The sequence below is a fragment of the Periplaneta americana genome, chromosome 1, assembly GCF_040183065.1.
Source record: "Periplaneta americana isolate PAMFEO1 chromosome 1, P.americana_PAMFEO1_priV1, whole genome shotgun sequence".
In the NCBI taxonomy this organism is placed as follows: domain Eukaryota; kingdom Metazoa; phylum Arthropoda; class Insecta; order Blattodea; family Blattidae; genus Periplaneta; species Periplaneta americana.
In genome coordinates, this window is record NC_091117.1 from 209,722,352 (window position 1) to 209,740,850 (window position 18,499).

General features: G+C 35.4%; 1 protein-coding gene across 1 annotated transcript in view; it reads right to left on the reverse strand.

Annotated features, from left to right (window-relative positions):
* Window positions 1-18,499, reverse strand: part of LOC138707242 (protein split ends-like) — a 99,099-nt gene that overhangs the window by 58,574 nt on the left and 22,026 nt on the right. The window contains exons 7-8 of the mRNA XM_069836594.1: window positions 11,396-11,533; window positions 9,595-9,828 (exon numbers count right to left, since the gene is read on the reverse strand). Of these exons, the coding sequence (XP_069692695.1) occupies window positions 9,595-9,828; window positions 11,396-11,533 (372 nt within the window). The remainder of the gene's footprint in view (window positions 1-9,594; window positions 9,829-11,395; window positions 11,534-18,499) is intronic.

The window sequence follows — 18,499 nt, forward strand, 5'->3', positions numbered from 1 at the left end:
CTATATTCGAATAACTGTTGTTAATAGAGAAGTGAACTAACGGCTACAAAATCATTAAATTTAAGCAGGTGATCAAGTAATGAGTGATAATGTCTGTATTGGAGGAACTGTTGTCAGTATTGAAGTGAAAATAACAGCTAGAAAATCACTACATTTAAGCAGGTGATAAAGTAATGAGTGATAATGTCTGTATTCGAGGCAATGTTGTCAGTATTGAAGTGAACCTAACAGATAGAAAATCACTACATTTAAGCAGGTGATAAAGTAATGAGTGATAATGTCTATATTCGAAGAACTGTTGTTAGTAGAGAAGTGAACCTAGCAGCTAGAAAATCATTAAATTTAAGCAGGTGATCAAGTAATGAGTGATAATGTCTGTATTTGAGGAACTGTTGTCAATAGTGAAGTGAACATAACAGCTAGAAAATCACTACATTTAAGCAGGTGATAAAGTAATGAGTGATAATGTCTATATTCGAATAACTGTTGTTAATAGAGAAGTGAACTAGCGGCTACAAAATCATTAAATTTAAGCAGGTGATCAAGTAATGAGTGATAATGTCTGTATTGGAGGAACTGTTGTCAGTATTGAAGTGAAAATAACAGCTAGAAAATCACTAAATTTAAGCAGATGATCAAGTAATGAGTGAAAAAAGTTGAGCCTGCAATTTAGTACCTCACAATACATCATTCTAACTGTAAGTACCTATTACTAGTTATTATTAACAAAAGTAACTTACTCTATCTAATACAGTTCATAAGCGCATTGGATTTGAGTTTCACAGTTAAAGTCGTTTACTTTAAACTGCTTTAACATTAATGAATTAACATTTAAGTAGGAAAAAATATCAAGAAGAAAATCAGAGCCAATTTTAAGACCAAAAAATTATTTTATTAATTTTGGCTTAAGAGTTTCAAACACACTACTGTTAACAATCAACAAACATTTTGCTGTTTTATAATCACATTTTAGTCCACACCTGTGGAGTAACAGTCAGCGTGTCTGGCTGTGACACCAGGTGGCCTGGGTTCGAATCCCGGTCGGGGCAAGTTACCTGGTTGAGGTTTTTTCTGGGGTTTTCCCTCAACCCAATACGAGCAAATGCTGGGTAACTTTCGGTGCTGGACCCTGGACTCATTTCTCCGGCATTATCACCTTCATATCATTCAGACGCTAAATAACCTAGATGTTGATACAGCGTCGTAAAATAACCCAATAAAATCAAAATAAGCACATTTCCCAGGCTAATTCATTCACAAGAATTGAATGACATAAAAAAATGCTGAATACAGTAATTTACAAGAAAAAGGATATCAAACGCTAATTTTTCTGTATCAAAGATGCTGAAAAAGCATAATTCAGTTAATTTCTCAAAATATATTTTTGCTATATCACGATATTTCACATATAACTTACATAACGAAAGAGTACAGGAATTTTAGTTTTTCTTTTTCTTCTTCAAAATGTAACAATCTTGACACAGATCATGTTATTTTTATTTTCAAACATTGAACAATGAGTGCCACAACTGAAGCCTTCAGCAACTTCAGTTTACTTCTTTTATGGAGCACTTTTGGAAATGAGCTGCTTAGCTAAAAATGCTATGTGCTGACTCAAACACATCTTTCATCACTGATGGTCGACTCTGATCTACATAGTGATGAATAACATAGCCCATATGTGAGGACTGTGTAACTGTACAAGATGTCAGTTTCCGAAACTGTTTCATTATTGTCATTGTGTACTTTACCAATCTTCCTGATCTATCAACTTTCAGCCCCTCTTGGGAAAAACGAATACTTGACGTTCATTATATGTATATGTGCCTTAAGTAAAGTTGTAACCAATCCAAACTGTACTATAATGCAGACCATTCCAAGTGGGCAGCCACCAGGATGCCGCATGGCAGCCCTGGGTTCGAATGAGCCATGCCAAGCTCCGGAGAGAGACAGTGAGTGAGTGGGAAAGAGACTTAATACTGATCGCTGAGAGAGAGGCCAGGCCGCCTGGAATATTTTAATATCTATCTTTCAAAATTGTGTAACATTGAAGCCTTATCAGTTCTCTTTGGAATTTGACTGAAGCCTGCTCAACATTTACAGAAAAGGATGTCATAAAAATGTTTATGCTCGACCATGCTGAAATGTAGTAATTATACACCTGGTAGCAGCCCTTTAATGGACCTCATTAAAGTTTACCTATTCATTAAAGTTCAGGTGTTCCACCAATCAGAAAACACCATTGTAGCAATATGCAAGCGCAAGTATCGGATATGCAATTGAAAGACAACTAGCGAAACGTCACGGAGGCTGGAAATCCAATACTGTCGTAGAAGGTATGTTCTGTTACTCTAATAATTAGCGTTAATTGTAAATAATATTAAAATAAATTCAATTTGTCATCTCGTTTTTCAATGTCTAAATCAATTTCAAGGTTATATCAAGATTAATCTTTATTTTACTCTCTAGATTATATCAAGGTCAATGACATTTGTTTCTAGGAAAAAATCAATACTTTCGTGTCTGTGCACATCTCACAATTTATGAGATATTGCACAAGGTCAGTTCCGCTCTCCAGTCAGATAAGAATAACATGAATACTTATGAATAATTTCAAGTCAGAAATATGGTCGAGCATAAAAAGTCGTATGAAACTTGCCTATAATGGTAATTAAGACGCTTGCATGAAAATTATGAAACTCGCTTGCACTCGTTTCATAAACATACTCGCGTCTTAATTACTACCATTATAGGCTCATTCCATAATGTACTATTACCAAGTTCCTGCACACAGCGGGAGATTGTTTGTGGAGAGACTAATTCACTCAAATAATGTCACCAGGGCAGGACACAATATCTCTGAAGTTGAAATCATGCACTCACTCCTTAACAAACATTCCATCCGTAAAAGGCCACCTACTTTTGACGATATTTAGGGCAACAATATAGCTTGCATGGACAACTCTTTCGGAACTTGGCTCACTCAATGTGCTGCGAAAGAAAGGGGAAAAATGAATTCTTATTGACATTGTCACTATACAAAAAATACATATATAGTTAAACGGACAGAAAATCCTTTAACAGTTTAACCAATGTTTTTATAATATTTCTCATACATTGTTGACAACTATTCAAAATAAACTTACTACAACTATTAATTTAATTATATTGCCTTTAGAGTAGGCTCTTTAATTAGTTGAAATGATATTTACCTCGTCATAAGAAGACCGCATTTCGGCCTTTACTTTCGTTATTAATGCCTTCCTCTCTTCACCGATAATATGAGCGTGGGTATCACAATGTTTAACTTCAAAGTGACGCTTAATGTTATATATTTTTGCCCGTACATTGATATGGCATATTAAACATTGAACATTGTTGTCGTCAGATTAGACAAGATACAAGCCCTCCCAAGAGGAGTTAAATCCTGAACCAACTGTCGACGTACTTCTCTTCATTCTTATTCAGAAACAGTTAAGCACAAATGATAGTAAACCATACGGATGGATGGATGGATGAATGAATGATGAAACACATAATCCAGCAATGCCTCAAGAATATAATCGAACTGTCGAGGGGAAGAGTAGATGATCGCATGCATTCATACACCACCACAGCCTCAGCGACAGAGAGGAGTGGGGGTCCGCCCTGGGCAGACTCAGGGCAGCATCCAGGTGCCCTAGCCCTCAAACGCTGTGTTGGAAAGGCCTGCTATAATGTATGCACACTAGATTTTTCTCAGCATTAATAGAATTCTGTATGCCTTAAAAAGATAAAATATTTCGGAATATGTATGATAAGAACTTTGTGTTAAATTTTAATGTACCTTGTTAACATGTTTCGACCTATTTTCGGTCATCTTCGGAACTGGTCGTTGTTGGTCTTGGCGCCTCTTGTTTCCTGTGTGGGTGTGCTCGTAGTGTAGAGTCAAAGAGTGTATGTGTTTTGAAACTGAGTTGTGTGTTGAGAATATCGTTGGGGTATGTTTTCGTGTGTCTGTATATTTCATATTGTTCTCAACTCAATTTCAAAACACACACACTCTTTGACTCTACACTACGAGCACACCCACACAGGAAACAAGAGGCGCCAAGACCAACAACAACCAGTTCCGAAGATGACCGAAAATAGGTCGCAACATGTTAACAAGGTACGTTAAAATTTAATACACAAAAGTTCTTATCATACATATTCCGAAGTGATACAGTATTAAAAGTTGTGTAATCACGATGTATAAAATATTTATTTATTTATCTAATGGCTGATAAAATGATTATAGAATCATCAATCTTCAAAGAAAACAACAAGTGAACAAACATTAAGCAGCAATTTTATAGACATGCCCTGTTGCTAGACGAAAGAGTATGACTGCACTTTTTCTTGGCTGAATTGGTATTTTCAGAATTGACTATCTCCAGTGCTTCTCTGATGTTCTTGAGGCTAGGTCTTGCAGATGTTGTGTCTTGAATTGCTCTTTTACAGCTATTTTCAAAGACTGGAATAACATTGGTTTTGAGTAGGTTAGTGGGAGCCAGCTCCCTGAGTAGGTATCCACTGCAGAGAAACTGTTTTGTTTGCTGCAAGTTCTTTTAGCATATCTTGGCAGTCACAAAGATAAAATATAAATAGAGAAAATTTCAAAAATATTCTTATTATGAAGCCATTAAATATGTTAAACAATAAAATCCAGCTACCATAAAAATAAAAGAAATTACAAATAATTTCTTTCCATTGACTTTTCATTTTCGTATTTCCCAAGAGGCAAGGCCCAGGGGCTTGAAAGTTGACAGATCAGGAAGACTAGTAAATATCAAACATCTAACACTAAAAATAATAAAATAAAAATATTCACTAACAGCAGCACCAAATTCAAACTTATGTATCTAGAATGCATTTTATCACAATAGTATGAAAGAGAAGTTCACACTAATACTGTGCCATAAGAATGAGATGTTGACATTTTCTTACCTTTACAAAAAGGCTACATAAATCAATTCTTACTCTTCGAAGGCTTATTTGCAACTAATAAAAATTACATTTACCGTATGATATTAGTGCAGATAACTGTACAGAGCATATAAATCACAAAGTTTAGATTAAATAAAACAAAATAATGTCCCTTATTGACTATACTGTATCCTTTGATAATGATCAAAATAATACTGATTAATACAATTCTACACAAAAAGACATGTCGGAAATATACATCAAACACATCTTAAAGAAACTTCATATATGAGTATTCTAATTAACATGAAACAAAATTAAACTTGGCAAGTAATTGGTACAGTGCTATCATAAAAAATCAAGAAGCCAATTCTTGTAAGTCTGATAATATCCGTTGTAGTGTCACAGTGAATTCGAGCCTTTGATAAAATATGAGTCTCATTAAGGGGTTAGGTACAGCTTACAGCAGCAAAATTTTTGGAAATATTCGACATTTTTTTCCTCCATTACTGTATCTTGTACAATAATGAAAATTGTTATGTGTAAAACACTGTCTTTCTGCTATACGAAAAAATATTTTTAGGATTAAAAAAAAATTATATATATATTTCAAAATTCATGACAGTTCACTGTGCAGTGATGAAGCATTTCCCTCATTACTCATAAACTTGTTAACTTTTTCATGTTCTCTCTCTTTTATTTTATTGCTGAAACTCATGTTTACAATATCATGCTCTTTCAACTTCATTCCTTAATAAATAATATCTTTTTTATTTTGTGTTAGAAGAAAATACTGATATTTGACCATTTTTTAAAATGAATTTATTTTTTATCAGACAATCTATCAAAGGTAGAGAAGTGATTTTCTATTATATTGTAGATATGACATGCATAAATATACACAAAAAATGTCATCACAGAATGTTGGATACTTTTTGAGTTATGAGGGAAAAGCTTCATCACTGCATAGTGAACTGTCAAGAATTAAAATATATATATATATATATAATTTTTTTAATAGTAAAAATATTTTTATCGTATAACAGAAAGACGGTGTTTTACACATACCAATTTTCATTATTGTACAAGATACAGTAATGGAGGAAAAAAATGTTGAATATTTCCAAAATTTTACTCGTTTAAGCTGTACCTAAACCCTTAATGCAAGCTTATTAAAATTAACTGCTAATAACATGACAATATTCAATAACTAGAAATCTTCAGCATTAGGAACATCCCTATAAACTGAAATATCTCAAACAAATTACCAAAGCTATACTACAGAATTTGGTAAGATGTGAAGCTTATATATTTTTAATGTATGAGTATTACATGAAGAACTGCTTTCTGATCAGGGATTACAATTTTAAGATGAACAAGTTTTATGACCCTCATTTTGAGAGAGGAACAGAGATTAAGGGTGTCTGACAATAAGGTTCTTAGGAAAATATTCGGGACTAAGAGGAATGAAGTTATAGGAGAATGGAGAAAGTTACACAACACAGAAGCACATATGGGCAAATCCAGAAATGCATATAGAGTGTTAGATGGCAGACCGGAGGGAAAAAGCCCTTTGGGGAGGCAGAGACATAGATGGGAGAATAACATTAAAATGGATTTGAGGGAGGTGAGATATGATGATAGAGATTGATTAATCTTGCACGGGATAGGGACCGATGACGGGCTTATGTGAGGGCGGCAATGAACCTGTGGGTTCTTTAAAAGCCATTTGTAAGTAATTAAGTATTTTTAACTGGTTATTAGGCCTAATTTCGTTAAAATAACATTTTTTGTAGCGGAATGAATTATTATTACGTTAACTGAATAGTTCGTTACTTATGCGTTCTTTAAACTGAACATTTTTAATGTGTAAATTAACAGTAAAATGGTTGAGACTAAAAAATTATTTTGTTATTCTGAAAAATTCGTAATTGCAACATTCGTAATAGCGGCATTTCACTATAATAAGAATCATCTTAAAAAGACAAAAAAATATTGGCCCTATCACTTTGATTTACCCCAAATCACATTTACATGTATCTATGAAAATAAGATTTACTTACACCCAGTAAAAAAGGCATTTTGCCAAACATCCCGGCTCTACTAATCTGTCTATTCATTTATCTGACTCCAAATCTTCCTGTATACATGTATTTCTCCTTAACTATATGGTGGTTTTCAGTTAAACACAAGGTACAAACATGAAATATTTAGTGTATTTTTCACACAAAAAAAAAGTTACATTATCTAACACAATATTAAAAAGAGACAAAAATAATATAAACCTATACAGACATAGTCTACTTTTATGTTTTAATTCCTTTTGAAGGTATGAATAAAACAGAATGGATTTATCTTTACAAAAAAGTTTATTTCGGATGAATAATTTGTTAACTACGAAAACATACTTCAAGGAACAAATTTATTTAGAAATAAAAAATGTATTATTCAAAGATTTTTTAGAAGATGAAGAAATGTCATACGTGCTGTTTTCAATAAATTTCAGCACACACACTTATTCAGGTGGCAGAGATGTTTTATTACTGTAGCTTATCAACTGATTTTCCTCCAACATATACACAATTTAAAAATAGTAAGTTAACATGGAGCAACCATTTGAAATACATTTCTGAAAAAGCTCGTAAAAGATTCTCCCTTCTAAAAAGACTAGTAGGAAAGAAATGGGGATGCTCTAGGAATACTTTGAACACTACATACAAAATGTTTATACAGCCAGTGCTGACATACTGCGGAGAAATTTTAATAACTTCACCTTTCATAAACGACATAGAATATGTTCAAAACCAAGCTCTCAGACTCATTACTGGTGGAATCAAAACAACTCCAATAGATTCTATGAGATTCCTCACTAATATTAACAGCATCAAAATGACAATAGAAGAAAAAGCACTGATTCAATATGAAAAACTTATCAGATTACCAGGAAACAATTGGCATTCATACAGCCCTCTCTGTAGATTGAAAACTCAAAAAAGTTTCATATCCATTGTTCAAGAATTAAAACAGAAAATCAATATCCCGAATTTAAAAGAAAACTTACAAATTAAACCAAACCCTTTAACTCTATTAAATATAGAATATAATCTAAATTTAACAGAAGAAATATTAAAATCAGAAGTAAACACTGAAATACTGAAACAATTGTCTTTGGAGACAATTAATATTAGGTACCCTCCACAAAACTGGCTTCATTTATACACCGATGGATCCTTGATCTCCAGAGAACAAGGTGCCGGTGCAGGTGTTACGTGTTGTCTCTTCTCACTTTATAGATCACTTGGATATGGAACAACAAGTTTTGATGGTGAAATCATTGCAACAAGTGAATGTCTCAGGAATCTTCTATGCCACATCAATAAATTTAGGAATGCAGTTATATTGTCAGACTCCAAAGCAGCTATTCTATCAATCGTCTCTAAACACACACCTTCATCTCAAACAGCAGAAATAACTAAAATGCTCTCTCAATTAATATCACTCAATAAAAGAATTGTATTCCAATGGATACCATCCCATTGTGGAATCCTGGGAAACGAGAATGCGGATGCTTTAGCAAAGAAGGGCAGCACTGCTACTTACAGACCTGTTACTAAATCTACGTATTACTCTGTGAAGAGATTTATTAAATCTATATACTTAGACTTCAACGAACAAAATTTGATAACACAATCACAAGGGAAAAAATGGAACTCTCTGCATCAAAATCCACCGTTAATTCCCGATTTACCACGAAAATCGTCTGTAGCTGCATTTAGATTGGTAACAGGCTATGATTGTTTGGCTAAACACCTGCATAGAATTGGAATATATCAGTCCCCTAACTGCCCATTGTGCAACTCAAACCAAGAAATGGATTCGGAACACCTCAAAATCTGTGCTTCAGTGGCTGGCCATGATAATATCTTTGAAAAATATTGGAGTGCAAGAGGTCAAATGACTTTATTGTCAAACGCCTGGCATTAGAAAACAACAACAACAATTTAAAAATAATTTTCGTAAAATAACTGTTTAACAGAAAGTGAATAACTTCATGTACATAATATTTACATAATACCAGCAAATTTTAATTTCAGTCTATAATGTCATTTAGCTTTTAATGATCTTGTTTTTTCCTTTTTTTTTTTTTTTTTTTTTAGTTGGTTATTTAACGACGCTGTATCAACTACTAGGTTATTTAGCGTAGATGAGATTGGTGATAGCGAGATGGTATTTGGCGAGATGAGACCGAGAATTCAAAATAGATTACCTGGCATTCACATTACAGTTGGGGAAAACCTTGGAAAAAACCCAACCAGGCACTCAGCCCAAGTGGGGATCGAACCTGCACAACTTCAGACCGGCAGGCAAGTGCCTTAACCGACCGAGCCACGCTGGTGGCTTCTAATGAGCTTGTAATGAGCAAACTGAAATACTGGATATTATCGAAAAGTAAGCTTCACATCTTTCCAAATGGACTACTGTATAAGGAAAGCATATTTACAAGTACGAGTCACAAGTTCACTTAATTTTGTGTCCGAGAAGTAAACAGTTCAACAAGTAAAAATATTTTCTGCTCTTAAAGTATGAAAATATCTAACATCTGCAAATTAGAAATAAAGAAAGATCATGGGAATGTGTTGTACTTACACCTGTGAGCTGCGAAGTTTCCGCCTCAATCCCTGGATCACTATCTGACCAGTAGCAGAAGAGAGTGAATTGTTGGTTTGACGACCTACGAATGTGCTTGAACGGTTGGATCTATTGTCAGTTAGGGAGTCAGGGATGCTTCCTGTGCTGCCACATTCTGAGTTTGTGCGGGACAATGAACGCATCAGTGCTCTGTTTGCTCGACTCTCCTTAACCATTTCTTGTTGTTGTAACCTATGCCAAAAGAAAAACACTAGAATTATTTCCATTGTTAACACTTTGTGCCCGGAAATTTATCAACAGTAATCTCACTAGAGGTTTTGATTTATCTAGAGAAAATCAAAACTTGAGTGGGACATAATTGACTATTACACGATTAGAAGTATATGAAGATTAGAAGTAACGAAGTAATATACTGTATATGATCTAGGTTACTAGTTAAGAGGCTTTGTTGAATCAGTTTCATTTTTATTAAAACAGTTGCATACTAGTTGGATACTAGTAATATCTATCATGCTGTGTAACATGAGACCTTATCAATATAATAAATTATGTACATACAGCTAGTGCACGAAATATTTTCTGCATTAATTGTCATTATACAGTATTTCACGAACTGACTGAACTACAGGAAACTCTAAAATTAATATGCCTTCACAAAAATCTCCTGAGCTCAATCCTGGATGGCAGCAGGATTTTCTCACTCCCAAATTTTCAGAACAACCCTGGAATCCTCTTGGACTCTTGTTCAATTGAGTAGTAAGTCTTCCCCAGAGATAAAAAGGCAGTCGGTGCATGGTGCTTACTACACCACTTATTCTAAAGGTAAGCGTTCACTACATCGTATCGCATGGATTGGACGAATTGCACGGATCGGAAAAAGACTATCTTTGCTGTAATTGTTATGTAACCGCATTCACTACATCGTATCGGACGCATCGCCTACCGGCAAATCCGTCCATGTTTCTCGGATGGGCAACTTTTCCGATGCGTACGATCATGGCTTTCTTTAATAAATCAATTTTAATTGGTCAACTGTTACTATTATGTTGTGCCATGTTCAGTGTCGCGCCAAAATGGCAGACGGAAAACTTATTTCGCGTGTAGAAAATTGCGAAGAATTATATAATTCGAGGCGTTCCCATTAAAGTAATCAAGTCGTTCCTTGCAAATATATTATGTAACCAATATTTCTTTCGTTTCTTCCTCTTCAATTAAGATGCATGAAGCAATTACAAATTCTTATTCGCTAACAGACGTAATTAATAGACCTAACCTCAACTCCTCTGCTTTCAGCAATGTCAATATCGTATGACGTCATGTTTCAAACAGCTGATAGGGGAATCCGATGAGGTGGAGCCGTTACATTGAACGCACTGCACTTAAAATATTTGTTGCGTGCGATTCGTACAAGGAGCGTGATACGATGTAGTGAACGCTTACCTTAATACTGACGTCGTGAAAGCAAGGAACTCTACTGCTATGCACATCTATGGCATTATGAAGAACACCTTTACCTTCACCTTTAAAGAACATATACTGGAAAGTCAGTAATTTGATGAAGATGAAAAGATGGACTGACAAAGTAACAAAGAGACAGACTAACAAGTGAAATAGTTACTTTTTGCAAATGTATAAATGCATCTAATCTACACGCTGTCTACATGGGGAGAATATTGTACCGTAAAAAATTAAAAAAAAAAAAAAATTATTTCAAAACCACAGCAAAATAATGACAAGCTATTTTCGCCTTGTTATTCTAAATACTGTTCATTTAACGAAATATGTGCACAGCTATTACCTTTCTTTCTTCTCTCTCTCTTGTCGTAATCGTTCTTCCTCCTCTCTTTGTAACATTTTCTCCTCTTCCTCTTTTTGCTGTTTGAGTTTTTCCAAACGACTTGACTGTCTGCGAGGCTGGTACTCCAACATTCTCTTTCTAAAGTAGTTAAAGAACATTATTAATTTATGCGGCCAAGACAAAAAAAAACAAATTGAACATAAATTACATTTATAATATTTGAACAAAACTAAAATGCTCTCTCAATTAATATCACTCAATAAAAGAATTGTATTCCAATGGATACCATCCCATTGTGGAATCCTGGGAAACGAGAATGCGGATGCTTTAGCAAAGAAGGGCAGCACTGCTACTTACAGACCTGTTACTAAATCTACGTATTACTCTGTGAAAAGATTTATTACTCTATGCTGATGATCAAGTCATAATTTCCAATTCAGAGGATAATTTACAAAGAGGATTGTATACATTAAATAAAATATTAAAAGATTTTGGGATGGAAATTTCAGCACAAAAATCAAAAGTAATGGCATTTTTAGGACAAGACCCAGTCAGAAGTAACATAATACACAATAACCAATGCCTCGAACAAGTGCAAAATTTCAATTATCTGGGTTGTAAAATATCTTATCAAAATGAAAAAGATGTGAACAAGAAACTTACCAAATTTACACAAATTCTAGGAATAATAAACAATGCATTAAAAGCTAAATTAGTACAAAAATCTACAAGAATAAAAATATATAATACACTAGCATTACCCACCCTTTTATACGGAAGTGAGATTTGGTCATTAAAGAAAAAAGACATGAACAGAATCAAAGCAATGGAAATGAAATTTTTGAAGAGGACAGCAGGATATACTCTTTTAGACCGAAAAAGGAATGAAGAAATTTTAGAACAATTAGAAGTAGAGTCAGTAGAAGAAAAAATCAGCAGATATAAATTCAATTGGCTAGATCATGTAAGAAGAATGGAAAATTCAAGAATCCCAAAAATTATGATGCAATATAAACCTAGAGGACATCGTCGACCAGGAAGACCTTTAAGAAGACTGCTAGATGGGCCGAAACAGGTCTACAGAGGCCTAATTCGTGAAGGATGATGATGATGATGATGATGAAGATTTATTAAATCTACATTAGACTTCAACAAACAAAATTTGATAACACAATCCCATGGGAAAAAATGGAACTCTCTGCATCAAAATCCACAGTTAATTTCCGATTTACCACGAAAATCGTCTGTAGCTGCATTTAGATTGGCAACAGGCCATGATTGGTTGGCCAAACACCTGCATACAATTGGAATATATCAGTCCCCTAACTGTCCATTGTGCAACTCAAACCAAGAAATGGATTCAGAACACCTCAAAATCTGTGCTTCAGTGGCTGGTCATGATAATATCTTTGAAAAATATTGGAGTGCAAGAGGTCAAATGACTTTATTGTCAAACGCCTGGCATTAGAAAACAACAACAACATATTTGAACAAGATTCAAGTTTTAACCTCTGGGGAATGATGCACAAAAATGTAAATAAAACAAAAAAAGAAACAAATAAAATGTCACGAATTTTTAAGCTTTTATGATGAACGTGATGAATCAATCAGAATTATACTTTTGGGTTTTCCACAATATACAGTTTCTTCATCAGGGCATATAGGTAAGACCAGAGGTGTCACCTACTCTGTTGGGCTACTCCACCTACTCTGTTGGGCTACTCCAGACTACTGCACATAGATAATATTTCTCTACTGTTTATACTGTATAAGGAAACTTATTGCTGGAGTGAAAAGAGACACTGAAGAGACACGAACATAAATTATAGCATAAAGGTATATAAACCAGAACTATAAATAATAAAGAGAACATCATAAATTAGTTTTATTAACCCAGAATAAATAATTTATAGTTCTCTTTTTTTGTACATTTATATTATCTAGAATATGCCATTAGGAAAGTTCAAGATAACACAGAGGGTTTGGAATTGAACGGGTTACATCAGCTTCTTGTCTATGCAAATGACGTCAATATGTTAGGAGAAAATTCACAAACGATTAGGGAAAACACGGAAATTCTGCTTGAAGCAAGTAAAGCGATAGGTTTGGAAGTAAATCCCGAAAAGAAAAAGTATATGCTTATGACTCGTGACCAGAATATTGTACAAAATGGAAATTTAAAAATTGGAGATTTATCCTTCGAAGAGGTGGAAAAATTCAAATATCTTGGAGCAACAGTAACAAATATAAATGACACTCGGGAGGAAATTAAACGCAGAATAAATACAGGAAATGCCTGTTATTATTCAGTTGAGAAGCTTTTGTCATCTAGTCTGCTATCAATAAATCTGAAAGTTAGAATTTATAAAACAGTTATATTTTTATTTATTTTATTGGGTTATTTTACAACGCTGTATCAACATCTAGGTTATTTAGCGTCTGAATGAAATGAAGGTGATAATGCCGGTGAAATGAATCCGGGGTCCACCACCGAAAGTTACCCAGCATTTGCTCGTATTGGGTTGAGGGAAAACCCCGGAAAAAACCTCAACCAGGTAACTTGCCCCGACCGGGATTCGAACCCGGGCCACCTGGTTTCACAGCCAGACGCGCTGACCGTTACTCCACAGGTGTGGACAACAGTTATATTACCGCTTGTTCTGTATGGTTGTGAAACTTGGACTCTCACTTTGAGAGAGGAACAGAGATTAACGGTGTTTGAGAATAAGGTGTTTAGGAAAATATTTGGGGCTAAGAGGGATGAAGTTACAGGAGAATGGAGAAAGTTACACAACGCAGAACTGCACGCATTGTATTCTTCACCTGATATAATTAGGAACATTAAATCCAGACGTTGAGACGGGCAGGGCACGTAGCACGTATGGGTGAATCCAGAAATGCATATGGAGTGTTAGTTGGGAGGCCGGAGGGAATAAGACCTTTGGGGAGGCCGAGACATAGGTGGGAGGATAACATTAAAATGGATTTGAGGGAGGTGGGATATGATGGTAGGGACTGGATTAATCTTGCTCAGGATAGGGACCGATGGTGGGCTTATGTGAGGACGGCAATGAATCTACGGGTTCCTTAAAAGCCATAAGTAAGTAAGTACATTTATATTATATATGTGCAACACGTTTCTAACAAGTGAGGCCCTGGACACTGAGTCACACCAGTATAACTGTTCCATTAAAAATGGAGGAAATGCCATTTCAGCATGCTGACCTGCCATGGCATGCATAAGCGAACCCTAAGTGGTAAAGAGGGATATGGTTGGTGGAGCTGTCTGACAATCCTCCTGGCTATGTCCTATGAACCTGCTAACCAACAGCAGGTGTAGTCTTTCAAACAGTTTGGGTGTTGTGAGTAGGTGATGTAATAGTCTTACTTATCACTTTTAAGAAACCCACAAGTTCATTGCCGCCCTCACATAAGCCTGCCATTGGTCCCTATCTGAGCAAGATTAATCCGGTCTCTACAATCATATTCCACCTCCCTCAAATCCATTTCAATATTATCCTCTCATCTACATCTCAGCCTCCCCAAAGGTTTTTTTCCCTCCGGCCTCCCAACTAACACTCTATATGCATTCCTGGATTCGCCCGTATGTGCTACATGCCCTGCCCATCTCAAACGTCTGGATTTAATGTTCCTAATTATGTCAGAATGCAATGCGTGCAGTTCTACGTTTTGTAACTTTCTCCATTCTCCTGTAACTTCTTTTCTCTTAGCACCAAATATTTTCCTAAATACCTTATTCTCAAATACCCTTAATCGCTCTTTCTCTCTCAAAGTCAGAGTCCAAGTTTCACAATCATACAGAACAACCGGTAATATAACTGTTTCAAAAATTTTAACTTTCAATTTTTTTGAGAGAAGACTGGATGACAAAAGCCTACATTAAAATGGTTGTAGTTTTTGCTACATCACTCTCCTACCTTGAAAAGCAAGAGAGTTAATGGCTTTATTGCCAAGAACTCAGCATTAGTTAACAACATACGAGGAGCATCCAGAAAGTAAGTTTTCCTATTTAAAAAAAAAAAAAAAGAACACACACTTTCAGGAAAACATTTATTGGCAATAGGTACAGCAATGTTTTAGCTATTTTTCAACATAGCCACCATCAGAATTGAGACACTTTTGTATCCCTCTGTCGTAGAATTCTGCCACCTGTGAATGGAACCAGCGTGTGACAGACGTCTTCAGCTCTTCGTCGTTGCCAAAACGCTCACCGGAGGACAGGAATTTCTTGAGGTGCAAGGAAACGTGAAAATCGCTGGGAGCAAGATCAGGACTGTAGGGTGGATGATCAAACAACTCCCACCCAAATTCCGTCAAAACAGTTGCTGTGCGCCGAGCCGTATGTGGACGAGCATTGTCATGGAGGAGCACAACACCTGCAGTAAGCATTCCACGCCTCTTGTTTTGAATGGCACGTCGCAATTTTCGCAGTGTTTCACAGTAACGGTCAGCGTTCACTGTTTCACCTCTTGGAAGGAAGTCAATGTGCAGAATGCCCTTCCTGTTCCAGAACACCGTGCACATCACTTTCCGTACCGACAGCGTCTGTTTGAATTTTGTCCTGACCGGAGATCCACTATGCCGCCAATGCATTGACTGCTGCTTGGTTTCCGGAGTGACGTGCGAAATCCAAGTCTCATCGCCCGTGACGATCCTGTCGAGGAACTCGTCGCGATATCTGCGGAAAATGGCTGCTCAGCTCCGTAAATGTGAAGCGACGGTTCTCCATGATGTACTGCCGCACCAGCTCAACACGATCATCATTGATGAGGGACGGTCGCCCACTGCTCTCTTCATCATGGACACTTTGACGACCTTCGGAAAACTGCCTACACCAGCGAGCACCATTTGCTTACTCATGTTCGGCCCATAGACCTGACAGAGCTGCCGATCAATTTCAATTGGCGCAATGCTTTGCACATTAAAGAACTTTATCACCGACCGAACCTCGCAGGCGGAGGGAGAAGGAATAAGAGCTTCCATTTCGGACCACTGCTGCCACGCTACTGGCACCAGGCGGGACCTCTCCGACTGGCATATGATTGATACGTCATAGATCTATTGCGCATGTGCAATTGACACGGCTAATTACGTTTACTTTCAAGGGGAAAAAATCGGGAAACTTACTTTCTGGATGCGCCTCGTATTACAAATTCATGTCTCTTAAGTGTCTCTTTTGGTACCAGCAATTATGTAATTTTCCTATATAAACAATAGCAAAGTATTATGTATTCTGTCACCTAAACAAGCCAGATGTAAAGAGCCCAACATGTCTTACCTAATTGTCCTGATGATAAAACCTGTATGTAGTTCCAAAGAATTAAATTGTCTAGGGAATAGTGGGATGCGTCCATAACACTGTTGTATCTATTATACACTTAAATATGGTAACTTTTATGGTTTCCCAATATTATAGTTTTTTGGTATTTATCGTTTTTATTCCCTGTTCCCCTAAAAAACGATAGATCGAGGTTTCACTGTAAAAATAACTCTAATCACCTCTGGTCAGTTCATTTCCCTTTTTACAAACAAAATAAAACTTCGAGAGTTTCTTTCATTTACTGCTCTGCTGCCTGTACAATTTCGAAACTCATAAAAGCACATTAGATTCACATTTAATAACAATAATTACCTATAATATTTATCTATTATTTAAAACAAATTAATATTTTTCTTTCCAGTTTTTCAAGAGAGTTTTGGGACGAAATAAAACCAGAGTGAATTTAAAGAATTCAATTACGTATTATCTTGTGAATCTGTGCTCTAGATCTCTAATCATGCACAGCATCTTATATCTAGGACTTTGAATAATCCAACAGCCCAATATTTCTTTGGGCAACTGTACATAGTATTAAGATCTAAATTCTGTCTGCATCTCTCCTTCTGTTTTAACTCTGAATTAAAGTGATATTTTTTCAAACTGTAATAATAATTTTTAATGGATAAATATAATGAAAACATAGCAAAACAAATATTAGGCCTACAGCACAAAAAGAAAATTCTCTGTTCATGTCACTCTTCAATTACATAACACACAAAATGTCTAGCAGAACGATATCAGAAATTAATAAAGAAATGATTTCCAGTTGAATCGGGGATTGCAGAAACAGCACATGTTACTATGTGTGGCGTATTGACATGTGCTGAGGGAAAGAAGACAGAGGACGGACACTGGAAAGTTTTCTTTTCTCAATCGTACTATCAGGGACTGGAATGCTTTACCTGCAGACTTACTAAAGGCTTTACCAACAACCAAAAATGTATTTAAAAATAGGCATAAGGACTTTACTAATAGACTGTAATTATACACGGTATTTAAAGGGTGTAAATGATATTTTGTTATTGAAGTGTTGTATCAGTGAAGAATTATGTTGTATCAGTGAAGTGTGTTGTGTCAGTGAAGTGTGTTGTGTAAGTGAAACGTGTTCCTGTCAGTGAAGCTTTATAGTTTATAGTGGCAGTGCAAAGTATTTGAACAATGAAATATTTTTGAAGTGTTAGTGAAATCAGGGTAGAATCAGTGAAATGTGTCGTAGTTCCAGTGCAGTGAGTGAGTTGACAGTGAAATGAGTGTAATGTTGAAAGGTACTTATGCAGATATCAACATATCATACTCGTGGGTTTTAGTTCGAACTTAGGTTTAAGATACAAATTAGATTTATTAATTTAGGATATTCCCTGTTATTATTATTATTATTATTACTATAAATTATTGTTAGTATTAATTATTAATATTATTATTAATTGTATTTTTAATTAATACGTTTATTATTGTCATTATTGAGTGTAATTAGTTACCACTGTCACCGGGTATATACCCATTGCAGTGTGAATAAATAAATACATACATACATACATACATACATGTGCTGTTTCTGCAATCGCTGATTCAGTTATAATTTAATATAATAGAATATTCCAAGCTCTTCTGCACAAATATTTGCAAGATGACAAAAGAATGATCACACAAAATAAAAATGTATATTTTCGTTATAAAAAGGCCTTGACTTCTTCATGGAAGTAAAAAGAGCTGTGTATAATATATTAATCCTACTCTACTACTTACGTAAGTGAACACACTGA